At 35.0% G+C, this 22162-nt stretch overlaps 1 protein-coding gene across 1 annotated transcript in view; it reads left to right on the forward strand.

The window, feature by feature from the left end:
* The first annotated feature begins 961 nt into the window (after window positions 1-961).
* LOC129248067 (uncharacterized) overlaps window positions 962-22162 on the forward strand; it is a 129669-nt gene continuing 108468 nt past the window's right edge. The window contains exon 1 of the mRNA XM_054887498.1: window positions 962-1048. Within this exon, the coding sequence (XP_054743473.1) occupies window positions 962-1048 (87 nt within the window). The remainder of the gene's footprint in view (window positions 1049-22162) is intronic.

The raw sequence follows: 22162 nt of genomic DNA on the forward strand, positions 1-22162 counted from the left end.
CTCGGATTTGCAAAAGTCGGGCGCCGCCCCCTCCCTCGCGTTTGTAAATCCTTGCAAGTACGTACTTTCGGCGGGAGATCAAGAAAAGTAGTATACTAGCCACGGCCAGAATTTTGGATATCCTAGCGTGTGTGAGATGGTGGCCGCGACGAAGCCGACGCCTAGCGCCGCCACTGTTAAATACATACATATACGCTTATCCACACATGTGTATGTACATTTATAAATACATAAATAAATTCAAAAACTTTTCATTCACTTTATTTGCTGTTTTTTGTGGCTATGAAAAGGGCTGAGGAAAATTGAAACTAAAAATAAAACACTAAAAACTAGCAAAGTCGGCAGCAAAAGCAAGTCAGCTCACAAAATGAGCAAAACACTTAGGCAACCCTTCACATAACCGCAGTGGCGAGCAAAGTGCATTGAATGCATGTATGGACATGTTTGAGTGCTAGTGCTACAGTAGTGACTACATATGAGTGCGGTTAACAAGCAACCATTTATCGTTGACTCCTTGAAATGCAAGCTCACTCACGCCTTTCTTTCTCTCTCTCTACATAAACAAATCTCTGCTTATGGGCTAGTGCGTGTGTGCGTATGTGTAAGCTTAGCATCAAGTGCAGTCGTCAGCTGCCAACATTTCACCGCTAATAACTCAACAAAAACACACATTTATTATGTTTAGATTCAATGCTGACGTGTGTATGTATTTACAGAGTATTCATGTGGCTTACAATGCAGCGTGCGCAATGCAATATCATTTATGCTGACAATGAAATTTAAGAAAATTATATTTGTGTGCAAATAAGCTCTGAAATCTTTATTGTGATAATCAAAATATATGAGATCAAATTCTTTGAAAGCAGCGTAAATAAAGTGAAAGTGAAGTGTGCTGTATATAAATCAGAAGACTGTTGGCTTAGGGGGAATAAGAGTAGCAACAAAAAAAGCTCTTAGCAACATGTTGACAACACATCACTTGCCACATTTGCATCATCATCGTGGCAGCACAGCGGTGGAGTTGGATAAGATCACAAATCTGAATACGGTAAGTGATTTGTTGTACTTGCTTTCATTTTTATAAAAGGCTGATGATTTCAGTGAATAGTAGTAAGTCTGTCATTGAAATTACTTGAGCTTAAGAGAGGGAAAAATAGTTAAATGCTTATTTTTACAAATTCACCGATTTTTTGCAAAATAAATAAATTCAAAAAATTAAATATATTAGTAAATAAAAATAGTAGATATATGAGGCGTGTTCAAAAAATAAGATGAATTTTCAAATTACGTACATTCAACTTTCGATAATAATTTTTTATGTTGGTACACTCGTCCCGAAGATATGTTCACGGATTTAGTAAGATAGCATGTTAAGTTTGTTTGTGAGAGGCATAAATAAGACAAGTGTTTTTGTGTTCGGCGATTTTCTGCTATCGGCAAAAATGTGTCAAAGAAGTTGCATCAAATTTTGTGTACAAAAATGGATTTAAGTGCTTTTCACAAAAGTCGAGAATATGTGAATGACGACGCTCGCTCTGGACGACCCAGCACATCAGCAACCAATGAAAATGTTGAGAAAGTGAAGAAAATCGTTGAAATCGCCATATCGGTTGGCTTATGCCATGAAACCTTTTCGGAAATTTTGGGCATGAAGGGTGTGGCAGGAAAGGTCGTTCCAAAATTTCTAAATTTTGACCAAACACAACATGGCATGAGCAAAGCTCAGGAATTGTTGAATGACATCAACGATGATCCAGATTTGCTTAAAAGGGTCATAACTGGTGACGAATCATGGGTATGTAGTTATGACATTGAAACCAAATCCCAATCGTCCCAATGGAAGAGTCCAGTAGAGCCAAGACCAAAAAGAGAACGCTCACTGTTTTCTCGTTTTTCGGAATTCACATTCCAAAAAATGGAAGAATTCTACAAACTTTGCATCCCTACCCAACGATTTTTAAGTCAACGAGATTCAGCAACTTCAGGCACACACTGCATTATACTAAAATTTAAGAAGCATAAAACTGCATACCAAAAATGTTTGTATAAATTCTGATGAATGAAGAAATCGTGTTGCTCTTCCATCGATGCGATATGACTTGGAAATAAGAACCTGATTTACTTCGATGAATATACGAAAATTGGGCCTCACGTTAATCGCGCTGTTCACATGTCTGAAATCATATTCAAGCATTAATACCATAATATGAGCTGTCAAACAAAGCCTGTCCACCCTAAAAAAATGACTAAAGGGCATTCATAGACATAATCTTAGAATTCATTTTCATAAAACTAAATCAAATTTTTCCAATCAGTCAACAATTGGCTAAAAGTAAAAGTCCTGCTAAAGTCTATTATCGAACTCTTTTTTTATGAGATAGCGTTTTTTCGAAATTATTCATATGTACTCATAATTTAAAATATCTGCCCAAGTTATTACTCCCCAAACGCAATAATGCGTCATTCATTCTCCAGAATATCACTCGTAAAATTTCTGACGTGTTAAAATTATTTTGGAAAATTAAAACTTGAAAAGAGTCCCTCTAGCATATACATACATACTATGTATTGTTTTGCCTACATTGCAATCGCTTCACAGTTTTAATGGCGCGTAGTAAATATTGCGAAGAACAATTTTGCTAAAAGCACCAATCAAGTGCACACTCCAATTTTGCTTACATATATGTATGTATACATGTGTGCAACGCGAATGCGTACAAAATATCAGAAAGTTATGGCATATGCCAATGCCGCCACTGCCACATTCACTACCGTTTCCTGTGACTGCTGCTTCCTTTGGCAAAACAATTCAAGTCAAGTGAAATCGCGATCTGCGTTGCTCAATTCAGTTGCGAGCACTGCTACACAATTGTATACCCTTTAATATACGCACACACACACATGCACATAAGAATTATTCTATTTATTCATGCCGTAACGATTGCGTGACGCATTTGTCGTAATAAAAAATCACCAATTCAAATAAATGTATGAGTGCCCGGAGGCAGCTGGCGCAGTATGCTCCTACCCATCATCATTGACATTTTATGGTAATCGAGTAATCGCTAAAGTCATGTAGTTGTCAGGCGTTGAGTCTTCTCAGCCTTTTGCTGATTGACGAACCTTCAATGTTGTGACGGTCTTGAGTTCGGCGGTAAAAAATGCAAAGTAAGCATTTTTTCAAAAAATAAATTGGGAGAAGAAATAACAGCGCTGCAAAGAGGCGGTGAAACAACTGGATTGAAAATATTTGTAAATAGTCAGCTACCAAAAAAGGGCCTGACAGAAAATTAAAGGAAACTAAAAAGTAAAAGAGAAAAACAAAATCAAATGGAAAGTGCCAAAATTTTCTGATAAATGGCTACAGCGAAATATACAAGCCGGCTGGGCAGCGCTGTCCTTAAATTGATATTTCTTAATATGTATGAATTTTAGAAAATTTATAAGAACGTTGTATCGGGAGTATTACCCCAACTATACTCTGCACAGTGGAATAAAACGGTTTGAATTCAAGGGAAATTAAATGTGATACAGATGATAGTATCACTGAAACAGCATAGATACTTAGTAAGGTCAGGCCTAGAATGAATGAAAACAGAACTGGATTCCTCACCAATCTCGACCGAAATTCCATTAAAAAAGTAGTTCGTATCATCACCGGGCACTGACTAATTCGAATACACCATGTAGCTGCCGGAACAAGGATGTAGTGAAAGTGTTCCGCGGCATGGATGTGTAAACTCTTGCTTCTTTGGATATCTAGCAAACTTGGAAGATGCAGCCATTCACAATATTTCATCATTTTTTACAGTGAAACTTGAGCTGAAAGTAAGGATGTCACAATGGCCTGAGTGATCACGGAGAGTGGTAACCTAACATTATACAGCAATAACTGATTTCTACGGCACAGTAATTTATGTAGGTACACGTGCATCTTTATATTTATCTTTATGTTAATTTTTATCTTTAGCTTTATCTTTATCTTTATCTTTATCTTTATCTTTATCTTTATCTTTATCTTTATCTTTATCTTTATCTTTATCTTTATCTTTATCTTTATCTTTATCTTTATCTTTATCTTTATCTTTATCTTTATCTTTATCTTTATCTTTATCTTTATCTTTATCTTTATCTTTATCTTTATCTTTATCTTTATCTTTATCTTTATCTTTATCTTTATCTTTATCTTTATCTTTATCTTTATCTTTATCTTTATCTTTATCTTTATCTTTATCTTTATCTTTATCTTTATCTTTATCTTTATCTTTATCTTTATCTTTATCTTTATCTTTATCTTTATCTTTATCTTTATCTTTATCTTTATCTTTATCTTTATCTTTATCTTTATCTTTATCTTTATCTTTATCTTTATCTTTATCTTTATCTTTATCTTTATCTTTATCTTTATCTTTATCTTTATCTTTATCTTTATCTTTATCTTTATCTTTATCTTTATCTTTATCTTTATCTTTATCTTTATCTTTATCTTTATCTTTATCTTTATCTTTATCTTTATCTTTATCTTTATCTTTATCTTTATCTTTATCTTTATCTTTATCTTTATCTTTATCTTTATCTTTATCTTTATCTTTATCTTTATCTTTATCTTTATCTTTATCTTTATCTTTATCTTTATCTTTATCTTTATCTTTATCTTTATCTTTATCTTTATCTTTATCTTTATCTTTATCTTTATCTTTATCTTTATCTTTATCTTTATCTTTATCTTTATCTTTATCTTTATCTTTATCTTTATCTTTATCTTTATCTTTATCTTTATCTTTATCTTTATCTTTATCTTTATCTTTATCTTTATCTTTATCTTTATCTTTATCTTTATCTTTATCTTTATCTTTATCTTTATCTTTATCTTTATCTTTATCTTTATCTTTATCTTTATCTTTATCTTTATCTTTATCTTTATCTTTATCTTTATCTTTATCTTTATCTTTATCTTTATCTTTATCTTTATCTTTATCTTTATCTTTATCTTTATCTTTATCTTTATCTTTATCTTTATCTTTATCTTTATCTTTATCTTTATCTTTATCTTTATCTTTATCTTTATCTTTATCTTTATCTTTATCTTTATCTTTATCTTTATCTTTATCTTTATCTTTATCTTTATCTTTATCTTTATCTTTATCTTTATCTTTATCTTTATCTTTATCTTTATCTTTATCTTTATCTTTATCTTTATCTTTATCTTTATCTTTATCTTTATCTTTATCTTTATCTTTATCTTTATCTTTATCTTTATCTTTATCTTTATCTTTATCTTTATCTTTATCTTTATCTTTATCTTTATCTTTATCTTTATCTTTATCTTTATCTTTATCTTTATCTTTATCTTTATCTTTATCTTTATCTTTATCTTTATCTTTATCTTTATCTTTATCTTTATCTTTATCTTTATCTTTATCTTTATCTTTATCTTTATCTTTATCTTTATCTTTATCTTTATCTTTATCTTTATCTTTATCTTTATCTTTATCTTTATCTTTATCTTTATCTTTATCTTTATCTTTATCTTTATCTTTATCTTTATCTTTATCTTTATCTTTATCTTTATCTTTATCTTTATCTTTATCTTTATCTTTATCTTTATCTTTATCTTTATCTTTATCTTTATCTTTATCTTTATCTTTATCTTTATCTTTATCTTTATCTTTATCTTTATCTTTATCTTTATCTTTATCTTTATCTTTATCTTTATCTTTATCTTTATCTTTATCTTTATCTTTATCTTTATCTTTATCTTTATCTTTATCTTTATCTTTATCTTTATCTTTATCTTTATCTTTATCTTTATCTTTATCTTTATCTTTATCTTTATCTTTATCTTTATCTTTATCTTTATCTTTATCTTTATCTTTATCTTTATCTTTATCTTTATCTTTATCTTTATCTTTATCTTTATCTTTATCTTTATCTTTATCTTTATCTTTATCTTTATCTTTATCTTTATCTTTATCTTTATCTTTATCTTTATCTTTATCTTTATCTTTATCTTTATCTTTATCTTTATCTTTATCTTTATCTTTATCTTTATCTTTATCTTTATCTTTATCTTTATCTTTATCTTTATCTTTATCTTTATCTTTATCTTTATCTTTATCTTTATCTTTATCTTTATCTTTATCTTTATCTTTATCTTTATCTTTATCTTTATCTTTATCTTTATCTTTATCTTTATCTTTATCTTTATCTTTATCTTTATCTTTATCTTTATCTTTATCTTTATCTTTATCTTTATCTTTATCTTTATCTTTATCTTTATCTTTATCTTTATCTTTATCTTTATCTTTATCTTTATCTTTATCTTTATCTTTATCTTTATCTTTATCTTTATCTTTATCTTTATCTTTATCTTTATCTTTATCTTTATCTTTATCTTTATCTTTATCTTTATCTTTATCTTTATCTTTATCTTTATCTTTATCTTTATCTTTATCTTTATCTTTATCTTTATCTTTATCTTTATCTTTATCTTTATCTTTATCTTTATCTTTATCTTTATCTTTATCTTTATCTTTATCTTTATCTTTATCTTTATCTTTATCTTTATCTTTATCTTTATCTTTATCTTTATCTTTATCTTTATCTTTATCTTTATCTTTATCTTTATCTTTATCTTTATCTTTATCTTTATCTTTATCTTTATCTTTATCTTTATCTTTATCTTTATCTTTATCTTTATCTTTATCTTTATCTTTATCTTTATCTTTATCTTTATCTTTATCTTTATCTTTATCATTATCTTCATCTTTAATCCACTGGAAATACTTTTGCGAGTTTCAACTTTTCAGTTTATGGTTGATTCAATGTTTTAACTTTACTAACTGAAAACGAGCTACGTGGAGCACAGCAAGCAGTCTAACCCGCAAACATTGCGAAGTTTAGCGCGTGCGACCGGCGCATTTAAAAGCCATTCAAAGCTCGTAAAGAGGACTTTGCTACGCGCCTCGACAAAATGGTTAATGTCGCTACAAAGCGGACGTATGTACTGCGAATAGGTGATTGGTAAAAGGGCGAAAGCAGAAGATGTCGAAGGAAGTGCGTGAAGAATGTTGGTTTTGGCATGGATGGCTGTCAGATCTTTTGAAACCTGTTATAGTGATAAGCCATTGGAGCAAAATAGAAGGGAAAGCCAAATTCGAAAAAGCTGTAAGCATAAAAGGGGCGGCTCGAAAATTCCGTTAGCTGAAGCGGCATGAGAGCTGTATGCGCTGAGTACTTTTGAATGGGTGGCCACTGCTGTGCGCTGGTAAGAATTTCCATTTGAAATGTGTGATGTAGATTCTTCTTTCGACACATTGCTTATCCTCTTATGTTTCAATGGCTGTCTGATGGAAATAAATTAGAGAGGCATGCGAGTCTGTTTGCCCAATTTAGCGTTCTCTGTAACGAAGTATGCAGCCGGTCAACTACACAAGTTAAAAATTGGTTTTCTGCTTGAGAGGAGCCTAAGTAAAGGAATTCGTTTTGCCCGAAAGTTCATCCGAATACGCACCAAAAAAAAAAAACCAAATTGAGCAAATTCTGAAATAAAACGGAAATTATTGAATTTTTGAACGGAAATATGTGGCATGTCACTCTCCAAAATGAAAGACCATACTGCCGGACGCCATGCAAATTAATGAAGTTGAGAATGCGGCAAAGCGCGAAAAGTTTAAAATTTCAACGAACTAAGTTCACTAAATATGTATTTTTTGTTGTTCTTGTACTTGATTGCTTTCTTCTCACGTTCCTTTTGCTGTTACTGTTGCCGCTGTGAGCAGCTGCTAATCGCTTCAACGCTGGTAAATGGCAGTCCAAACCTTTTGTTTCTAAGTGATTCCTCTTTAATTTGCTAAAATATGGGTCGCCTTTTGTGGAATGGTTATGACGCAGGGTGAATGGCGTTGTAAAATAATGTCAAAATCGTCTTAAGTTCAAGGATTTTTCGCTGCGAAAAATATTTTTTACGTTTTTTTAATTTGCAAATAATCTACTTACAAATTAATTTACTTTCTCATTCAACTAAAAAAAGAATTTCTCAATTTATCATTCCTTTCAAGTATGTTTTTAGAAGTATACAACATAAATGCTAATATTTTGAATCCAGGCAGCTGTAGCCATTTGGTAGTGCTCAGGTTCGAAACGTCAGGTATGAAACGCCAAATGATAAACAAAGTTTTTTCTAATAGCAGTCTCGCCTTGGCAAGCAATCGTAATCCTCCAATTATATTTCTGCCATGAAAAAGCTCCTCATAAAAAACCATTTGCAGTTCAAAGGCGGCATAGAAGTGTATAATTCTAGTTCCATTACATAACTGAGACGGCTGTATGGTGCGGAAAAGTATTATAGGCGCACAAACTATGAGGAGAAACACACACAATAGCACTCCTGTTAAGTCCAAGGAATTCAAAAATTCGATAGGATTTTAACAGGCTGATCCGTATTCATAACAGTATCAATCTCTTTATATGTATGTATGATTGCATGTTTTACAGTGCATTTTTCGTATAAGGAAGTTATGTATAAGAAGGAAATGGATATAAGAACGTTTTCTCCACCAAGTACAGTTTTCCATTATGCGCTGTTTTCATAAAAGAAAGAAATGCATTAAAGTAATGTTTTCTGTGAAATTTTTTGACTTACTGTTTATGGACTAAATCTCGATCGCAGCGGTAGTGGCTCAATTTAGGACTGTGAACATTTATTTTAATATCTGCACTCCAACACAATTTAGACACTTAATTTTTTTGTAAAAACATTATTTCTTAAGCACCCAACTCAAATCCCGAATTAAATCGGCCGAATATAAGAGGTACTTTTCCCAATAAGGGGCTTTTGACAGTTCACGCGTGATTACTGTCAAATTAATTACATATTTTTTTCCGTATTTATTGATACTTCATCATTGCAAAAACCGACGCTCTGTGAAAAGTGTTATTGCGTTCTCAGCCCACCTTATGGTACTCAGCGATGAATCCCATTTTTGGCTTAATGGCTACATCAATAAGCAAAATTGTCGTATATAGGCTGAAGTGCAACCCGAAGTCATTTAAGAACAGCCATTACATCCATTGAAGACAACCGTTTGGTGGGGCCTAGGCGCTAGAGGAAAGTAACAGTGAATGGCGAATGCTATCGCGCTATGATAAAAGACCTTTTGGTGAAGCCCGAAATCTTTACAACATTGGGTTCCAACTACTTGCCATAAAAAATAAATATTTGTATGTACTTATATAAAGATTTACTGGCGGTCGCGCAAAACTTAATACTATACAAGCAAACGCAAGTGAACTCGATTCTTTAAGGGATGTTTTCTAAAAATTTATATAAAAACAATCAACTGAGTACCGCAACATTAATCTTCAAAAAGTTGATTTGGAGCCATGCAGTAAAAATGAGAAAATAGGAAAAATATAGAAAAAACCTTGGGTAAAAAACTCTGGAAGTTGGTCTACATAGTAAGTGACTGACGAAAAAAAGCTGTACTGAAGTCATGTATTGAGAGATTGTACCGAGATTGAGCAGCTGAGCCAACAGAAATGAGGGAAATGAAATGCAGATGAGAGCAGACAAAAGTTGTATTGCGTCGACTATCTACATATGCGACGACTTCTTAGCGAGGGGTATAGGGACACTTGTCTCATACTGCTACAACTACAACAACGCCAGATGATTTGCAACTATTTTTCATATGCAAAAAAAAGTACGGCAAACTCAAAAGGATTCCTTTCTGCCTGCCCCGGAATTACAATATGCCTAACCTTCCGAACAACTATTTCGTATTTCAGTAGAAGTCCGCGCCGTAAATTTTTTTATAATTAAGTTAATTAATATTCACAACTAAAAATTAAAAATTAATTTTTGCAGACTAAAATTGATTTGCAGACTTAATGAACCTAGGAATTACGCAAACAGGTTGGTCCGGATTTCAATGCCTTTTCTGATCGAATCTGTTATAATACCTAAGTTCAGAGCTTACGTTAATGAAATTCTAAATTCTTTAAGAAACACAACAAAAGGTCATGAACAACTAAAAAGAGAATGAAAAATAGCTGTTTAATTTTGTTTTTTTTCCAATAGAACAAAATAAGGGTGCATCATCTAGAAAATACAAAAAATAATGAAAATTAATTGCCTGAAATGAATGTTAGCCAAATGTTTCTTGTTTGCTTAGAATGATATGAAAGAAAAACTCAGAAAAGCAAAAGCAACTTAAGAAATGAAATGTTAAAAATTACAGACAAACTATGTTGTTAAGGAATATCAATGCATTGGAGTTATTTGTTGATTCAATAAATTGAATTCCCTATAGACAGATGTGGAATCTCTTCCTTAATTAGACCAAACGAATAGTTACTGAGAATAGTGGCGAACAGACAAATATTTATTCACGGACTCATCAGCTTCTGTAACGGCTATAATGTTTTATGTTAATGCGTTTCTGTAATGCAAAATATTAAAAATGTACAAGTGTTTTAAGAAACAACAAGAAAACATTATAACACCTCAATATTTCCTCAAGATTTGACTATTTACTAATTTATTTTTTAATTTAAATTTTTTTTTTATAAACATATAGTTTATTTTTTAACAGATATCATGTACCAGGACGTTCAATAATGTGTGTGACTGACACATAGATGGCTGCACTAGTACTAAATCAATATTTTTTTCGAAAGTTGGCAGCCTTTTTAGGCTTACTGTTAAAATCATATTTTAATCCGACCATTTGTTTACAAGTTACAGTGCTTTAAGTGACGCTACTTTTGAATTAAAAAAAAAATGAATTCAAAGCAATTCCGTGTCCTGATTTATCATTGTTTTTTAATGAAAAAAAAAATACTGCTCAATGCCAGGAATGGCTTGAAAAACATTATTCGGACTCTGCGCCATCAAAAAGAAGCATTTGTTATTGGTATGCCGAATTCAAACGTGGTCGTACAGGCACCGATGACATTCCATCTACTGGAAGGCCAAATGACGCTGTTATTCCGGAAAACGTTGAAAAAACACTGAAAATTATTATGACTGACCGTAAAGTGAAAGTGAGGGAGATTGCTGACATTCTAAAGATATCAGCAGGCAGTGTACACACCATAATACACGAACATTTGGGTATGAAAAAGGTGTTTTCCAAATGGGTGCCGCGTTTGCTCACACCGGAGCAAAAACAACAACGAATCGATGATTCAAAGAGCTGTTTGGACATGTTTACGCGCAATAAGTCGGAGTTTTTGCGTCGGTACATCACAATGGATGAAACATGGATCCACCATTTCACTCCAGAGTCAAATCGTCAGTCTGCTGAGTGGCATGCAGCCGGTGAAAGCCGCCCAAAGCGACCAAAGACGCTGCAGTCGGCTGGCAAGATTATGGCGTCTGTATTTTGAGATGCGCATGGAATAATATTCATCGGCTATCTCCAGAAGGGCAGACCATCAACAGCGACTATTATATAGCGTTATTGGAGCGTTTGAAAGACGAAATCGCAAGGAAACGGCCTCATATGGCGAAGAAAAAAGTATTGTTCCACCAAGACAATGCAACGTGTCACAAATCAATGAAAACGATGGCAAAATTGAACGAATTGGGCTTCGAATTGCTTCCCCATCGACCTATTCTCCAGATTTAGCCCCCAGCGACTACTGGCTCTTCAACATCCTCAAAAAGATGCTCCGTGGTAAAAGATTTGGCTCAAATGAGGAAGTAATCGCCGAAACTGAGGCCTATTTTGAAGGCAAAGAAAAATCGTTTTACAAAGGCGGTATCGAAAGATTGGAAAAGCGTTGGAATGATTGTATCTCCCTAAAAGGGGACTATGTTGATGAATAAAAACGAATTTTGGCAAAAAAATGTGTTTCAAATAATTAGTCACACACATTATTGAACGAAGTAAATCGAAGTTTCAAGCATTTCATAACATTTATACAAATTCGACGAATTTTCATCAAAATTTAAAAATGTGTCATCATCATTAAAAAATATTGGGTACACAGTTTTCTAGCCCGTTAAATTCTAGTATAATAAAGGGGAAGAATCTTGCTAATTTTTATAATTCTTTTTCTGACGGTGTTGCGTTTTTTCTCGGTATAAAATAAACGCCGTGTATTTGTTAAGATGAAGAGAACATATTAATATCATAATTTAAATTAAACCGTCACTTATAAATGAAGGAAATGCGATTAGTGACTGATTTTTTAAAAGAGGTTAGAACTTAATGAAGAGATGGTAAAAGAGATTCTGTCTTCCATTGGCGATTATAGAATTTAACTGCCACAAAACCTGAAACTTTCGCTACCAAATAGAGTTTTTCTGATTTTCCTGGTGCATTCAAGTCTTTATTACTGGAGTTCTGAATAAAATTCTCTTTTTCTTTTAACAATTTTTTAATTTTTTAATTGAATTTTTTATATTTTTTAATTGAATAACTAAAAACAAACATACTTGAGTTTCAAGTATTTAATACAAATACAACAAGTTTACATCCAGACATTCGCATTGAAGTATGAAAATGTGTAAAGGAAGCATTAAATATTCTGATTCACCTTTCCTTGAAGCTTGGAAAAACCTTCAAACAAACTGCTGAATTTATCGAACACTGAGGTTATTGGTTTCGAAATTTTTCATGTGAAATTCAAACTTAGAGTTCCTTTAAGAAAACATTTAAATGGTGCTAAAGAGGCGTATCCTTTTCACAATACGCGTTTGCAATTTGTTATTTTTTCGAGAAATTTAGAAAGCGTCTGTTGTTTTTACGGAATGAGTTGCGTGTATGAAAAACGATTTGAAGCATTGTTCCTATGTACACACCCTAAAGATCCAAAAATGTTACGTGCATCTGGAACAAATTATTTGAAGAAGTCTAAGAAGTTCATAAATAAATGGGTGCAACGTGTTCCAAAGTTAAAAAGGTTAATGGCTTCCTCGGACGAGACCCAAAACAAAAAAAAATTCCTCTCCAACCAAGATCAGAAGATCTTAGAATTGTCTGTGATAGAGACCAAGCTGAAGTAGTTTTTAAGAAAAGTGGTGATATGTATCCAAAAATAAGATTCGATGCTTGTGTGCAGAAGACCTCAAATATCAGAGCACATTTAAAAAGGAGCTCTTCTCATTATGACATATTGAAAAAATACTTGCATGAGCTACGGTAAATTCAAAACGGAATCGGGCAACGTACTATTGACGGATGACTCTTTGTTTCTGGCGATTAGTTGCATACGTTGTTTCTGGTGTACTGCTGATGATCGACAACTTCAACGGACTGTTAGCCAACCTTGGATTTTAGAAGAAGACAACTATCCCAAGCATCGAAGCAGGAGGTGTGTAGCTTAGAAACAAAAAATGGGATTGAAATGGTGGGTTGGCCTTGACAGTCACTTGACGCCAATTCTATTCAAAATGTTAAGGAAATAATTAAGCAAAAACTCAAAGGTTAGCAAATTCGGACGGCCAAACCGTAATCAAAGCAAATGCGGGTGATTAAGAGCCTACTCAACTTGCGTAGAAATTAACACAAAGGGCTAATGGTGGTGACTATGCATTTTATTGAATATATTGCGTACAATAAATATTATAAGCCAATGCAATGCAGTTTGTTAAAATCGAATTGGTCAAATAGTTTCTAAAGTTTAAAAAAGCAGATCACCCTCTGCTGGAACTGAAAAGATGTTCACAGTGCATATAAACTATCAATTGCATCCATTGTTCCTAATCTATCTTAAATCTAATCGGAGCAGTTTATCAGAGGAAAGCTGATTTTAGATCGAAGTCAAATGTTTGGACCAATAAAAAATAGTACAAATTTCGCACCGTACTATGAAATACTGGAGCATTTTTTAAATTGCCTGAAGTTCTTCATTTCAATAGGATTTCAGAAGAGACTTTCTGCTTAACATTGTTCATCATCATCTTAAGAATTTCTATTATATCGTCTTAAAAGCGAGACATGGCTCATTAAAAGCAATATTGGTACAGATTCAGGTACAGAGCAAGCTTGGAAGTTGACACTGATAGAACTAGGTATTAAGATTAAGTCAACACTGAGCAGTAACAATAAACCTCAGCCATTGCCATTATTCGTTACATTTCCTTGATGTTAAATAGCGATGATAACTTCATCAGTATGGAGCATAAATAATTTCAGTCTAAAGATAAAACAAATTACAGAGTACATATTTAGACTTATGCATTTGAAATGTGTTTGAATGAACAGAAACTTAAAGGCAAGCAGCTACAGTGAAAACGTTTCACTGTCAAACGCCTAAGCGACGCTATAAATTCTGAGCCGTAATAAAGTTGCATGTGTGCAAGAATGCGTGCCACAATTTCGTCGTTGCAAGCACATTACAAGTACGTTGCAAAATGCGCATATTTTATGAGCAGCGCTCGCACACACCCATGGTAGTTTCAACCCAGTAGTGAAGTCCGCAACTACTGAAGTGATATGCTTCTGGTGAATATACAACCACGATTAACTTGCGTTCTTTTTTTTCAATATAAGTAATTGGTGAATTTTAGAAGGAATCAATTGTGTGCCATTGCATGTCTTTTTCGATAGTTCAAAACTAGTCCGCTATATATCACCTCTTCGACAGTTTTGGACTAATGTTTTAAATCGATCAAATATATCTAAGTTAGAACAAGAAAACCATCAAAACTGTGAACTAGCTTTCTGTACAGCCACTGTCGCAATAATTGAAATACAATTAGTAGAGTTTTGGTGTAATATTAACGCGGTGATTAGATCGGCAATAACATTTTGAGAGTTTTTTAGCTCTTTTCGTAAATTTTTGTATGTATACAGTGTGGGGAAAATGAACGTTAAACAAAGAATGAGGTAAAAGTATTGAACAAAACAATAAAACATAAAACAAAACAATCTTAATAAACGTGGAGCCGCAAACGAACCATTTTGGAATTATGACAAGTTGTAATTTTTCTCCTTTTATTTACAATATTATTCAAGAAAAAAGTTCCATAGTCTGAGCAGGCAGAATATTTTTTCCTCAAGAATATGTAAACTCCACCAGATTTTTTTAGAATTTCCGATTAATTCATAGCTGCAATTCTACAAGTTTATGTACACAGCGATTATCACACATTAGTGCTTTTCTAATATAAATATGTATATATATATTATATATATATAATTGTGGCGTGCGTGTTGATGTTGTTCCACAAGTAGAGGGACCTACAGTTTCAAGCCGACTCCGAACGGCAGATATTTTTTATGAGGAGCTTTTTCATGGCAGAGGAGGTTTGCCATTGCCTGCCGAGGGGCGACCGCTATTAGAAAAAGCTTTTTCTTCATTTTGGGGTTTCACCGAGATTCGAACCTACGTTCTCTCTGAATTCCGAATGGTTGTCACGCACCAACCCATTAGGTTACGGCGCCCTAATATCTAATATCGCCAATAAAAAAAAATTAAAGGGTTTAGATCATACAATTCTTCCAAACATACGATATGAACGGATTTAATTAAGATATGCTTGGGTGACAATCTCATTAGGACGGCCGTACATGAAATTGCTGTCAGTTAATTTTGCATAGGAATAAACAGTCATAGTAAGTGCTTTTGCGCCAAATTGTTGAATTTGAATTTAGGTTTCAGATGACGAATGAAAGACTTTAAGAACACTTGAACCCTTGGTTTTTACGTCTTTTACTACCACTGGTTTGTGGAAATCTTTCGGTTTAAAGTTGTCGATGGATAGTTTTCTTCGAATTCAGCACAAATAATTTGACAAAATATCAGCCAACTATGATGGGAGTGTCCAATTAGTAATGGAGGCAAGCAAAAACCAATCTCTATATCTTCAAAACCGTTAGTTTGGTCGCACCCGTATTTATTAAGAGCTTTTTCATTTGGTTCACACTATAACTTCCATAACATATTTTTGTTTTACTAACGGCAGTCATAACTGGCTTTTGGTCTGTCGTAGAACAAGCAGTCAAAATGGGTGTCCCTCGCAACACATACTGTCACAGTTGTAAACAACCGGTGAAAAACAAAAAAAACCTTCCACTTCCTCTGTGAATGCCCTGCCCTATGGAACCTTGGACAAGTCGCTGTTCGAGGGTCTCGAACAACTCTCTGTGTTAGATGTCAACAACTTAATAAGGTTCTTAAACGGCACAGACTGGATATAGTCATGCCATGAGTAACTGGTAAACAAGTTGGTAACGAGGATGTGGCAACAAAATGGTGCGGAAGCGCTAGTTGGATTCTAGATGAATCACCACTCTAACCAACCAACCAACCAACAGTTAAAATATAAAATAATACCTTATGAGGTGCGGCTATTGAATAACGAAACTAACTTGTTACAGAAGATGTGCGCAGTCGCCACATGCCAGCAACTGCCGTATCTTTTGACTGCAGCATATTCCGCTTCTATAGACAAATAGCTCTTCCTGCAGGGATGAAAATGGGAACCTGGTAACGGCCGTACAGAGCAAAACTACTAAATGGTGAAGACGCAAACACCCCCACTAATCGAGAAGTCGATCCGAGTAGTGCAGTTTCTGATGACGGTGTCGACGTTTCACTGCCCGACTATGACGAGGTCTGAGAGCTATTGCCCGGCTTAAGAAGAACAAAGCTGCGAGTGCGGATGTCCTGCCGGCAGATCTCTTCAAGGCCGGAGGTGATGAACTAACGTAGAGAATGCAAGTACTTATAGGAAAAATATGGTCGGATGAAAGCATGCCCAGCGACTGAAATTTCAGCGTTCTCTGTCTAGTCCCCACGAACTGAGCCATTATCGTCGGATACGCCTAAAAAACACCACCAGTGCAATGAGAATTAGCAAAGATCTTTCGGAGCCATTTGAAACTAAGCGGGGTTTCAGAAAAGGCGACCCCTTATCATGCGATTTTTTCAATTTTATGATGGAGAAAATTATTCGCGCTGCCAATTTGACATCTCAGGCACTATTTTCTATAAAAGTATCATGCTGCTCGTTTACGCTGATGATATCAACATTGTTGGCATTAGTCAGCGGGAAGTCAGCGCAACTTTTTCCAGTCTTGAAATAAAATCCCGTCGAGGGGTCTTGCGGAAAACGAGGGCAAGATAAAGTGCCTTGTGTCAACAACCAAAAAGTCTGCGCGTATTGTGCAGCAGTTTGCGATTGACAATTACGAGTTTGACGTAGTCAAGGACTTTGTCTACCAAGGATCCAGCATTAACACCAACAACAACGTCAGCCAAGAGCTCCAGCGAAGAAATACTCCTGCCAACAGGTGCTACTTTGGGCTGGGTAGGCAATTGAAAAGTAGAGCCCTCTCCCGATACACGAAAAAACGGTCTATGAAACATTCATCCTCCCGGTCTTTCTCTATGGCGCTAAGTCCTGGACATTGACGAACACCGATGGACGGTTATTAGGAGCTTTCAAGAGAAAAAATCTTCGCAAGATCTATGGTCCGCTTTGCGGGAATGATGCATATCTAATACGATGGAATCACGAGCTGTACGTCGACATCGACGTAGTAAAGAGCATTAAAATTCAGCCGCTGTGCTGGGTAGGGCACATTGGGCGAATGGACAATAACGCTCCAGCAAAGAAGGTGCGCTTTTCAAAATGCATTGGTGGAACTCGCAAGAAAGGACATCCTCATATACGTTGGAAAGAGCAAGTCGACGACGACCTGACTGGTTTTGGTGTTTCTAACTGGCATCAACGCGCACAATGCAGAAGCTATTGGCACAATATTTTGGTAGCGGCCAAGGCCGACCATGGTTGTAGGTGCCAGTTAAGTAAGTAAGTAAGACAAATCGGTCCACTGACTTCAGTCGAATTATTTCGCGTTTATTGTTTCGCCAGAAAACTGTTGTCTAGTTCGGCAGTAATGCCGCATTCGGAAGTGCACAGGTTCGAATTTCCATGCATACACTACCTCGACAAATCTCCGAGTGTATTTCTGCCATGAAATAGCTCCTCATAAAAACTATCTGCTATTCAGAATCGGCTTAAAACTGTTGGTTCCTCCATTTTTAGGACTAAATCAAGTCGCACACCACAAATAGGTGGTTGTTCTCAACCAACACACTACGCCGGCTCACATCGCATTCTCTACCAAGAGATTTATAGCCAAGTGCGACATTCCATCATTCCTAAATTATCTGATTTCTCATATGAAATCTCACTACAAGAATAAGGCTTGAGCCCACAGAAGCTATGAAAGAGGATACGGTGCGTCTGGAAGCGAATGACAGAAGAATATTTCTAGCACTCTTTCGAACAATAGCGGGATCACGCGGATAGGTTATCGGTGTGTATTGAAAGTGATGATGTATACGCGTATGTATGTGTGTACATACATGTGAATTAAAAATTAAATATTAATCACATAGTAAAATCCGAGTCGTTGTTTAAGAGCTACGTGTCGCACCTACATTGAATTCTAATAATGCAAACATCTTTCAGCTGGCTCGAATTAACGTTTATTGCCTCAAATAACGTCACGGTTAGAATATGGGAAAATAACGAAATTAGTCCACACAAGTTGTTACGTTCCACTCTGCAGACAGACTCCCAATATTAAAACGAAGTGCTTTGTAATAAGCGAACTGGTTCTAGTTCTGAAGTAGATAAGTTTATTTCAGGTTAAGATTTTCCTGGCCCTGTTTCGGCGCCTGAACCAAGTGTGAATAAGAAAAAACGGCGACATAGCACTTAGTTCCCTTTGACGACGGCGAAAACTCAAGAAGGCAGTAAAATACAAGCAACTCCAAGATATGAGTAAGGGTGTACTTAAAAACAATATATGCACATACTGCATGCAACAAACTACAAACTACAACTTAGACTAAAATAGAAATAAGTGCACAAATGTAGTGCGGAAAAACATAAGCTTTCGCGCGCTGAACAATGGTCGTTTTTTTCAAAGTAGAGAGTGTGAAAATCTTGCTGTACTCGAGCATTTCGTTGAAATACCGGAAGCACTATATAAAATAAATCAAATAATGCAAGCGCGAGCAAAAACAAACCAAAACATGGTAATTGAGTGTGGCGGGGGGTTGCGAGTCAAAAGCAGACAACCAGCCAGCCTCCAGACATTCACGCCACACACCAGTTTAACAGCATCTCGCTCGCGGCAGCAATACACCAATGCTGACAACGCCATCACACATATAGCTATACAAACAAGTTGTTGCAATACTCTGAAAATGTTCTATAAGGATATTTTATTTTGTGTTATTCTGTTTTGGTTTTTTTCTATGCAATAGTTTTTACCATATTTTGTTTTCTGTGGTATACTTCATTGCTTCCTCCTGGCATTGAAGCATTTATCTTTTTTCATTTTTAATCATTTCATTTTCATTGAAAGGAGAGTAAAGCTGTTTGGCTCTTCAACACCGTCTGGCCTTTCACATTTTTCACGTCAGAGTAAAGCACTTTGCTGCCATGAATTATACAGTGCCACAGCCATTTTGGGGCGCAATGGTTCCAACTGAGCAAGAAAGTACCACAGCCATATAGCAAAAACCTCAAATCTGTTTGGATGTAAAATATTTTATAGACTATTTTATTTTTAAATTTTGCACCTGAGCGCTTATTGAAAAATTACAAAAATTTAGTAGAATTTCACGAGAAATATATTTATAAAATATTTTTACTCACTACTTCTCGCCGTTTTGACGGAAAAGTTTGAAAAATAATGCATTTATAAGGTAGGTATAAACCCTTTTTTGGGTGTTTGGGCGAGTTTCTGCTCCTATTTATGGTGTGCGTCTTGATGTTGTTCCACAAATGAAGAAACCTACAGTTTCAAGCCGACTCCGAACGGCAGATATATTTTATGAAGAGCTTTTCCATGGCAGAAATACTCTCGGAGGTTTGCCATTGCCTGCCGAGGGGCGACCGCTATTAGAAAATGTTTTTTCTTAATTTTGGTGTTTCACCATGATTCGAACTGACGTTCTCTCTCTGAACTCACGCACCAACCCATTCGGCCACGGCGGCCGCCTTATAAGGTAGTTAGATAGTTAAAATCTTCAAAAAAATTGTAGCTTTAAAATTTATCTTTTCTAAATAGGGGTTCCTACTAAGGGATGCAGTAGGGAACATGATCCACAGCATCTTGCAGATGGAATAATTACGAAGGAGAGTTCTCTAAAAAACAAAAAAGTATACCGGATTCTTGGATATTATTATTTATTAACAGTAGTACTGATGCCATCCAACGGGCGTTGGTAGACTTAGGGGTGGACAATTGCATTAGTAATTGGGTAATCTCTATGCTAGAAACCAGGATCATCAAATCTTATATGGGAAAGATCAAGATAACTAAAAGGGCCAATAGGCGAACTCAATTTCTTCGGTTATGTGTTAAAAACAAAAGCTTGATTAAACTTAATAGAGGTGGAGTAAAAGTGGTGGGGTACGTTGATGATGTGGTGGTAATGGCATAAAGACTGTGTCCTAACACGATCAGTGGTATCATTGAAAGGGCGCTAGGTGACCTCAACTCTTGATCTGTAGGCTGTGCCTTAAGTATCCAGCGCAAAGTACTTAGGGGTAATCTTGGACTTAAACAGAACAAGTAAGGAAAGCGGAAATTGATCTGTATGTATGCTTGGAAGAAAATGGGGCCTTTAACCTAAGTATACAGTTTATTTAAGTCTGTGTAATAAGATCATATCCTGAGGAGGATCCTAATGCACTAACATATGTTAATTCTATTGATCTGCATATTAAGAAGGTTGCAGAATGAGCGCATTTAGGTTAAATAAGGCGGATCGCTGGAAAGATGAAATGTATAGTCACACCCGTTTATAATTGTGGTAAGCTCACTTCACCTCGAGGAGGACTGATCACATTATTCAGTTCTTTCAATTTAAATTTCGCCAGTCTCTTTCCATCTCGGTAGGAATGGGGTGAGGGACTTTCACTAAACTTTAACACTACAGTCTAATACAGATGGTTTTAAAATGGATTGCAGTATTGGAGCAGGTACAATATGTATTCTCATAGACTTAGAATTAAAAAATCTATTCGTCTTCCTGATACTTTCAGTGTCTTCCCGATGGAAGTTTTGGCAATAGGGAAATCGTGTAGGTTATTAACCGCATAATTATGTTTTAAGAGTAATATCGCTTTTCTTTCAGATAGCCAAACTGCAATCCAGGCATAGAATTCCGTTACAACAACCTCTAAAATGGTGGAACAAAACAGGAATAGCCGTACCACTTCGAGCAAAAACCATAACGTTACCTTATTCTTTGTTCCGAGGCATCGGAACATTGAAGGAAACGAGAAAGCGGACGAAATGGCAAGAGGGGGATCTGCCGTAGTTAACATTCTTGCAGAATCGGTATTCACATCATTGGGTGCAATCGGGAATGCAATCTTCTCGTAAACAACCTTATAGATTTCTCAATCGTTCGTGCGTATTTTACCCATAATTTCACTTTTGTACGATTTTTGCATACAAAAAATTATTCGCGGCATATAACGGAACTATTTATATTTTCTTTGATATATTGTGCATTCAACAAGTGATTTTTATCGCGAATAGAAGCACGTGTTGTTAAAAAATAAAATGGAATCTTCGAACGCCTATTGTATTTTTTTTATAAAAGTGGTAAAAATGCAACAGCTGCTGCTGCAGAAATAAACACTGTTCACGGAGTGGATACCGTGTAAGGACTGCGCAAAAGTGGTTTTCAAAATTCCGAACTGATAACTGCGACGTGGAGGATGTCTTCCTGAAGTCTTTAACTCCGACGCCTTGTTCGAACTCGTGGAAGCTGAGCCAAATTTCACCTGGTTCAATTGGGAAAGGCTTCAAAGCTGGAAAAATGGGTTCCGCATAGACTTTCCGTCGCCAACCTTCAGCAGAGAGTGAATGTGTGTTCTCAGCTGCTGCAACGACTTGAAAATTAAAGTGTTTTGAACCGTATCATTACTGGTGATGAAAAATGGGTCCTTTGCAATAATCCTGTTCGCAAACGCCAATGGTTAGATAGAGATGAAACACCAGAACCGACCCTTAGAGATGGCCTTCACCCCAAGAAGATTCTACTGTCTGTTTGGTGGGATATGGCCAGTATTGTTTATTATGAACTTCTGGAACCAAACCAGACGTTAACTGCTGATTACACAGGCCGACAAAATTTAACCAACATTCAGACCCAGAAACCAGACTAT

Source organism: Anastrepha obliqua, chromosome 5 (assembly GCF_027943255.1).
Source record: "Anastrepha obliqua isolate idAnaObli1 chromosome 5, idAnaObli1_1.0, whole genome shotgun sequence".
NCBI lineage: Eukaryota > Metazoa > Arthropoda > Insecta > Diptera > Tephritidae > Anastrepha > Anastrepha obliqua.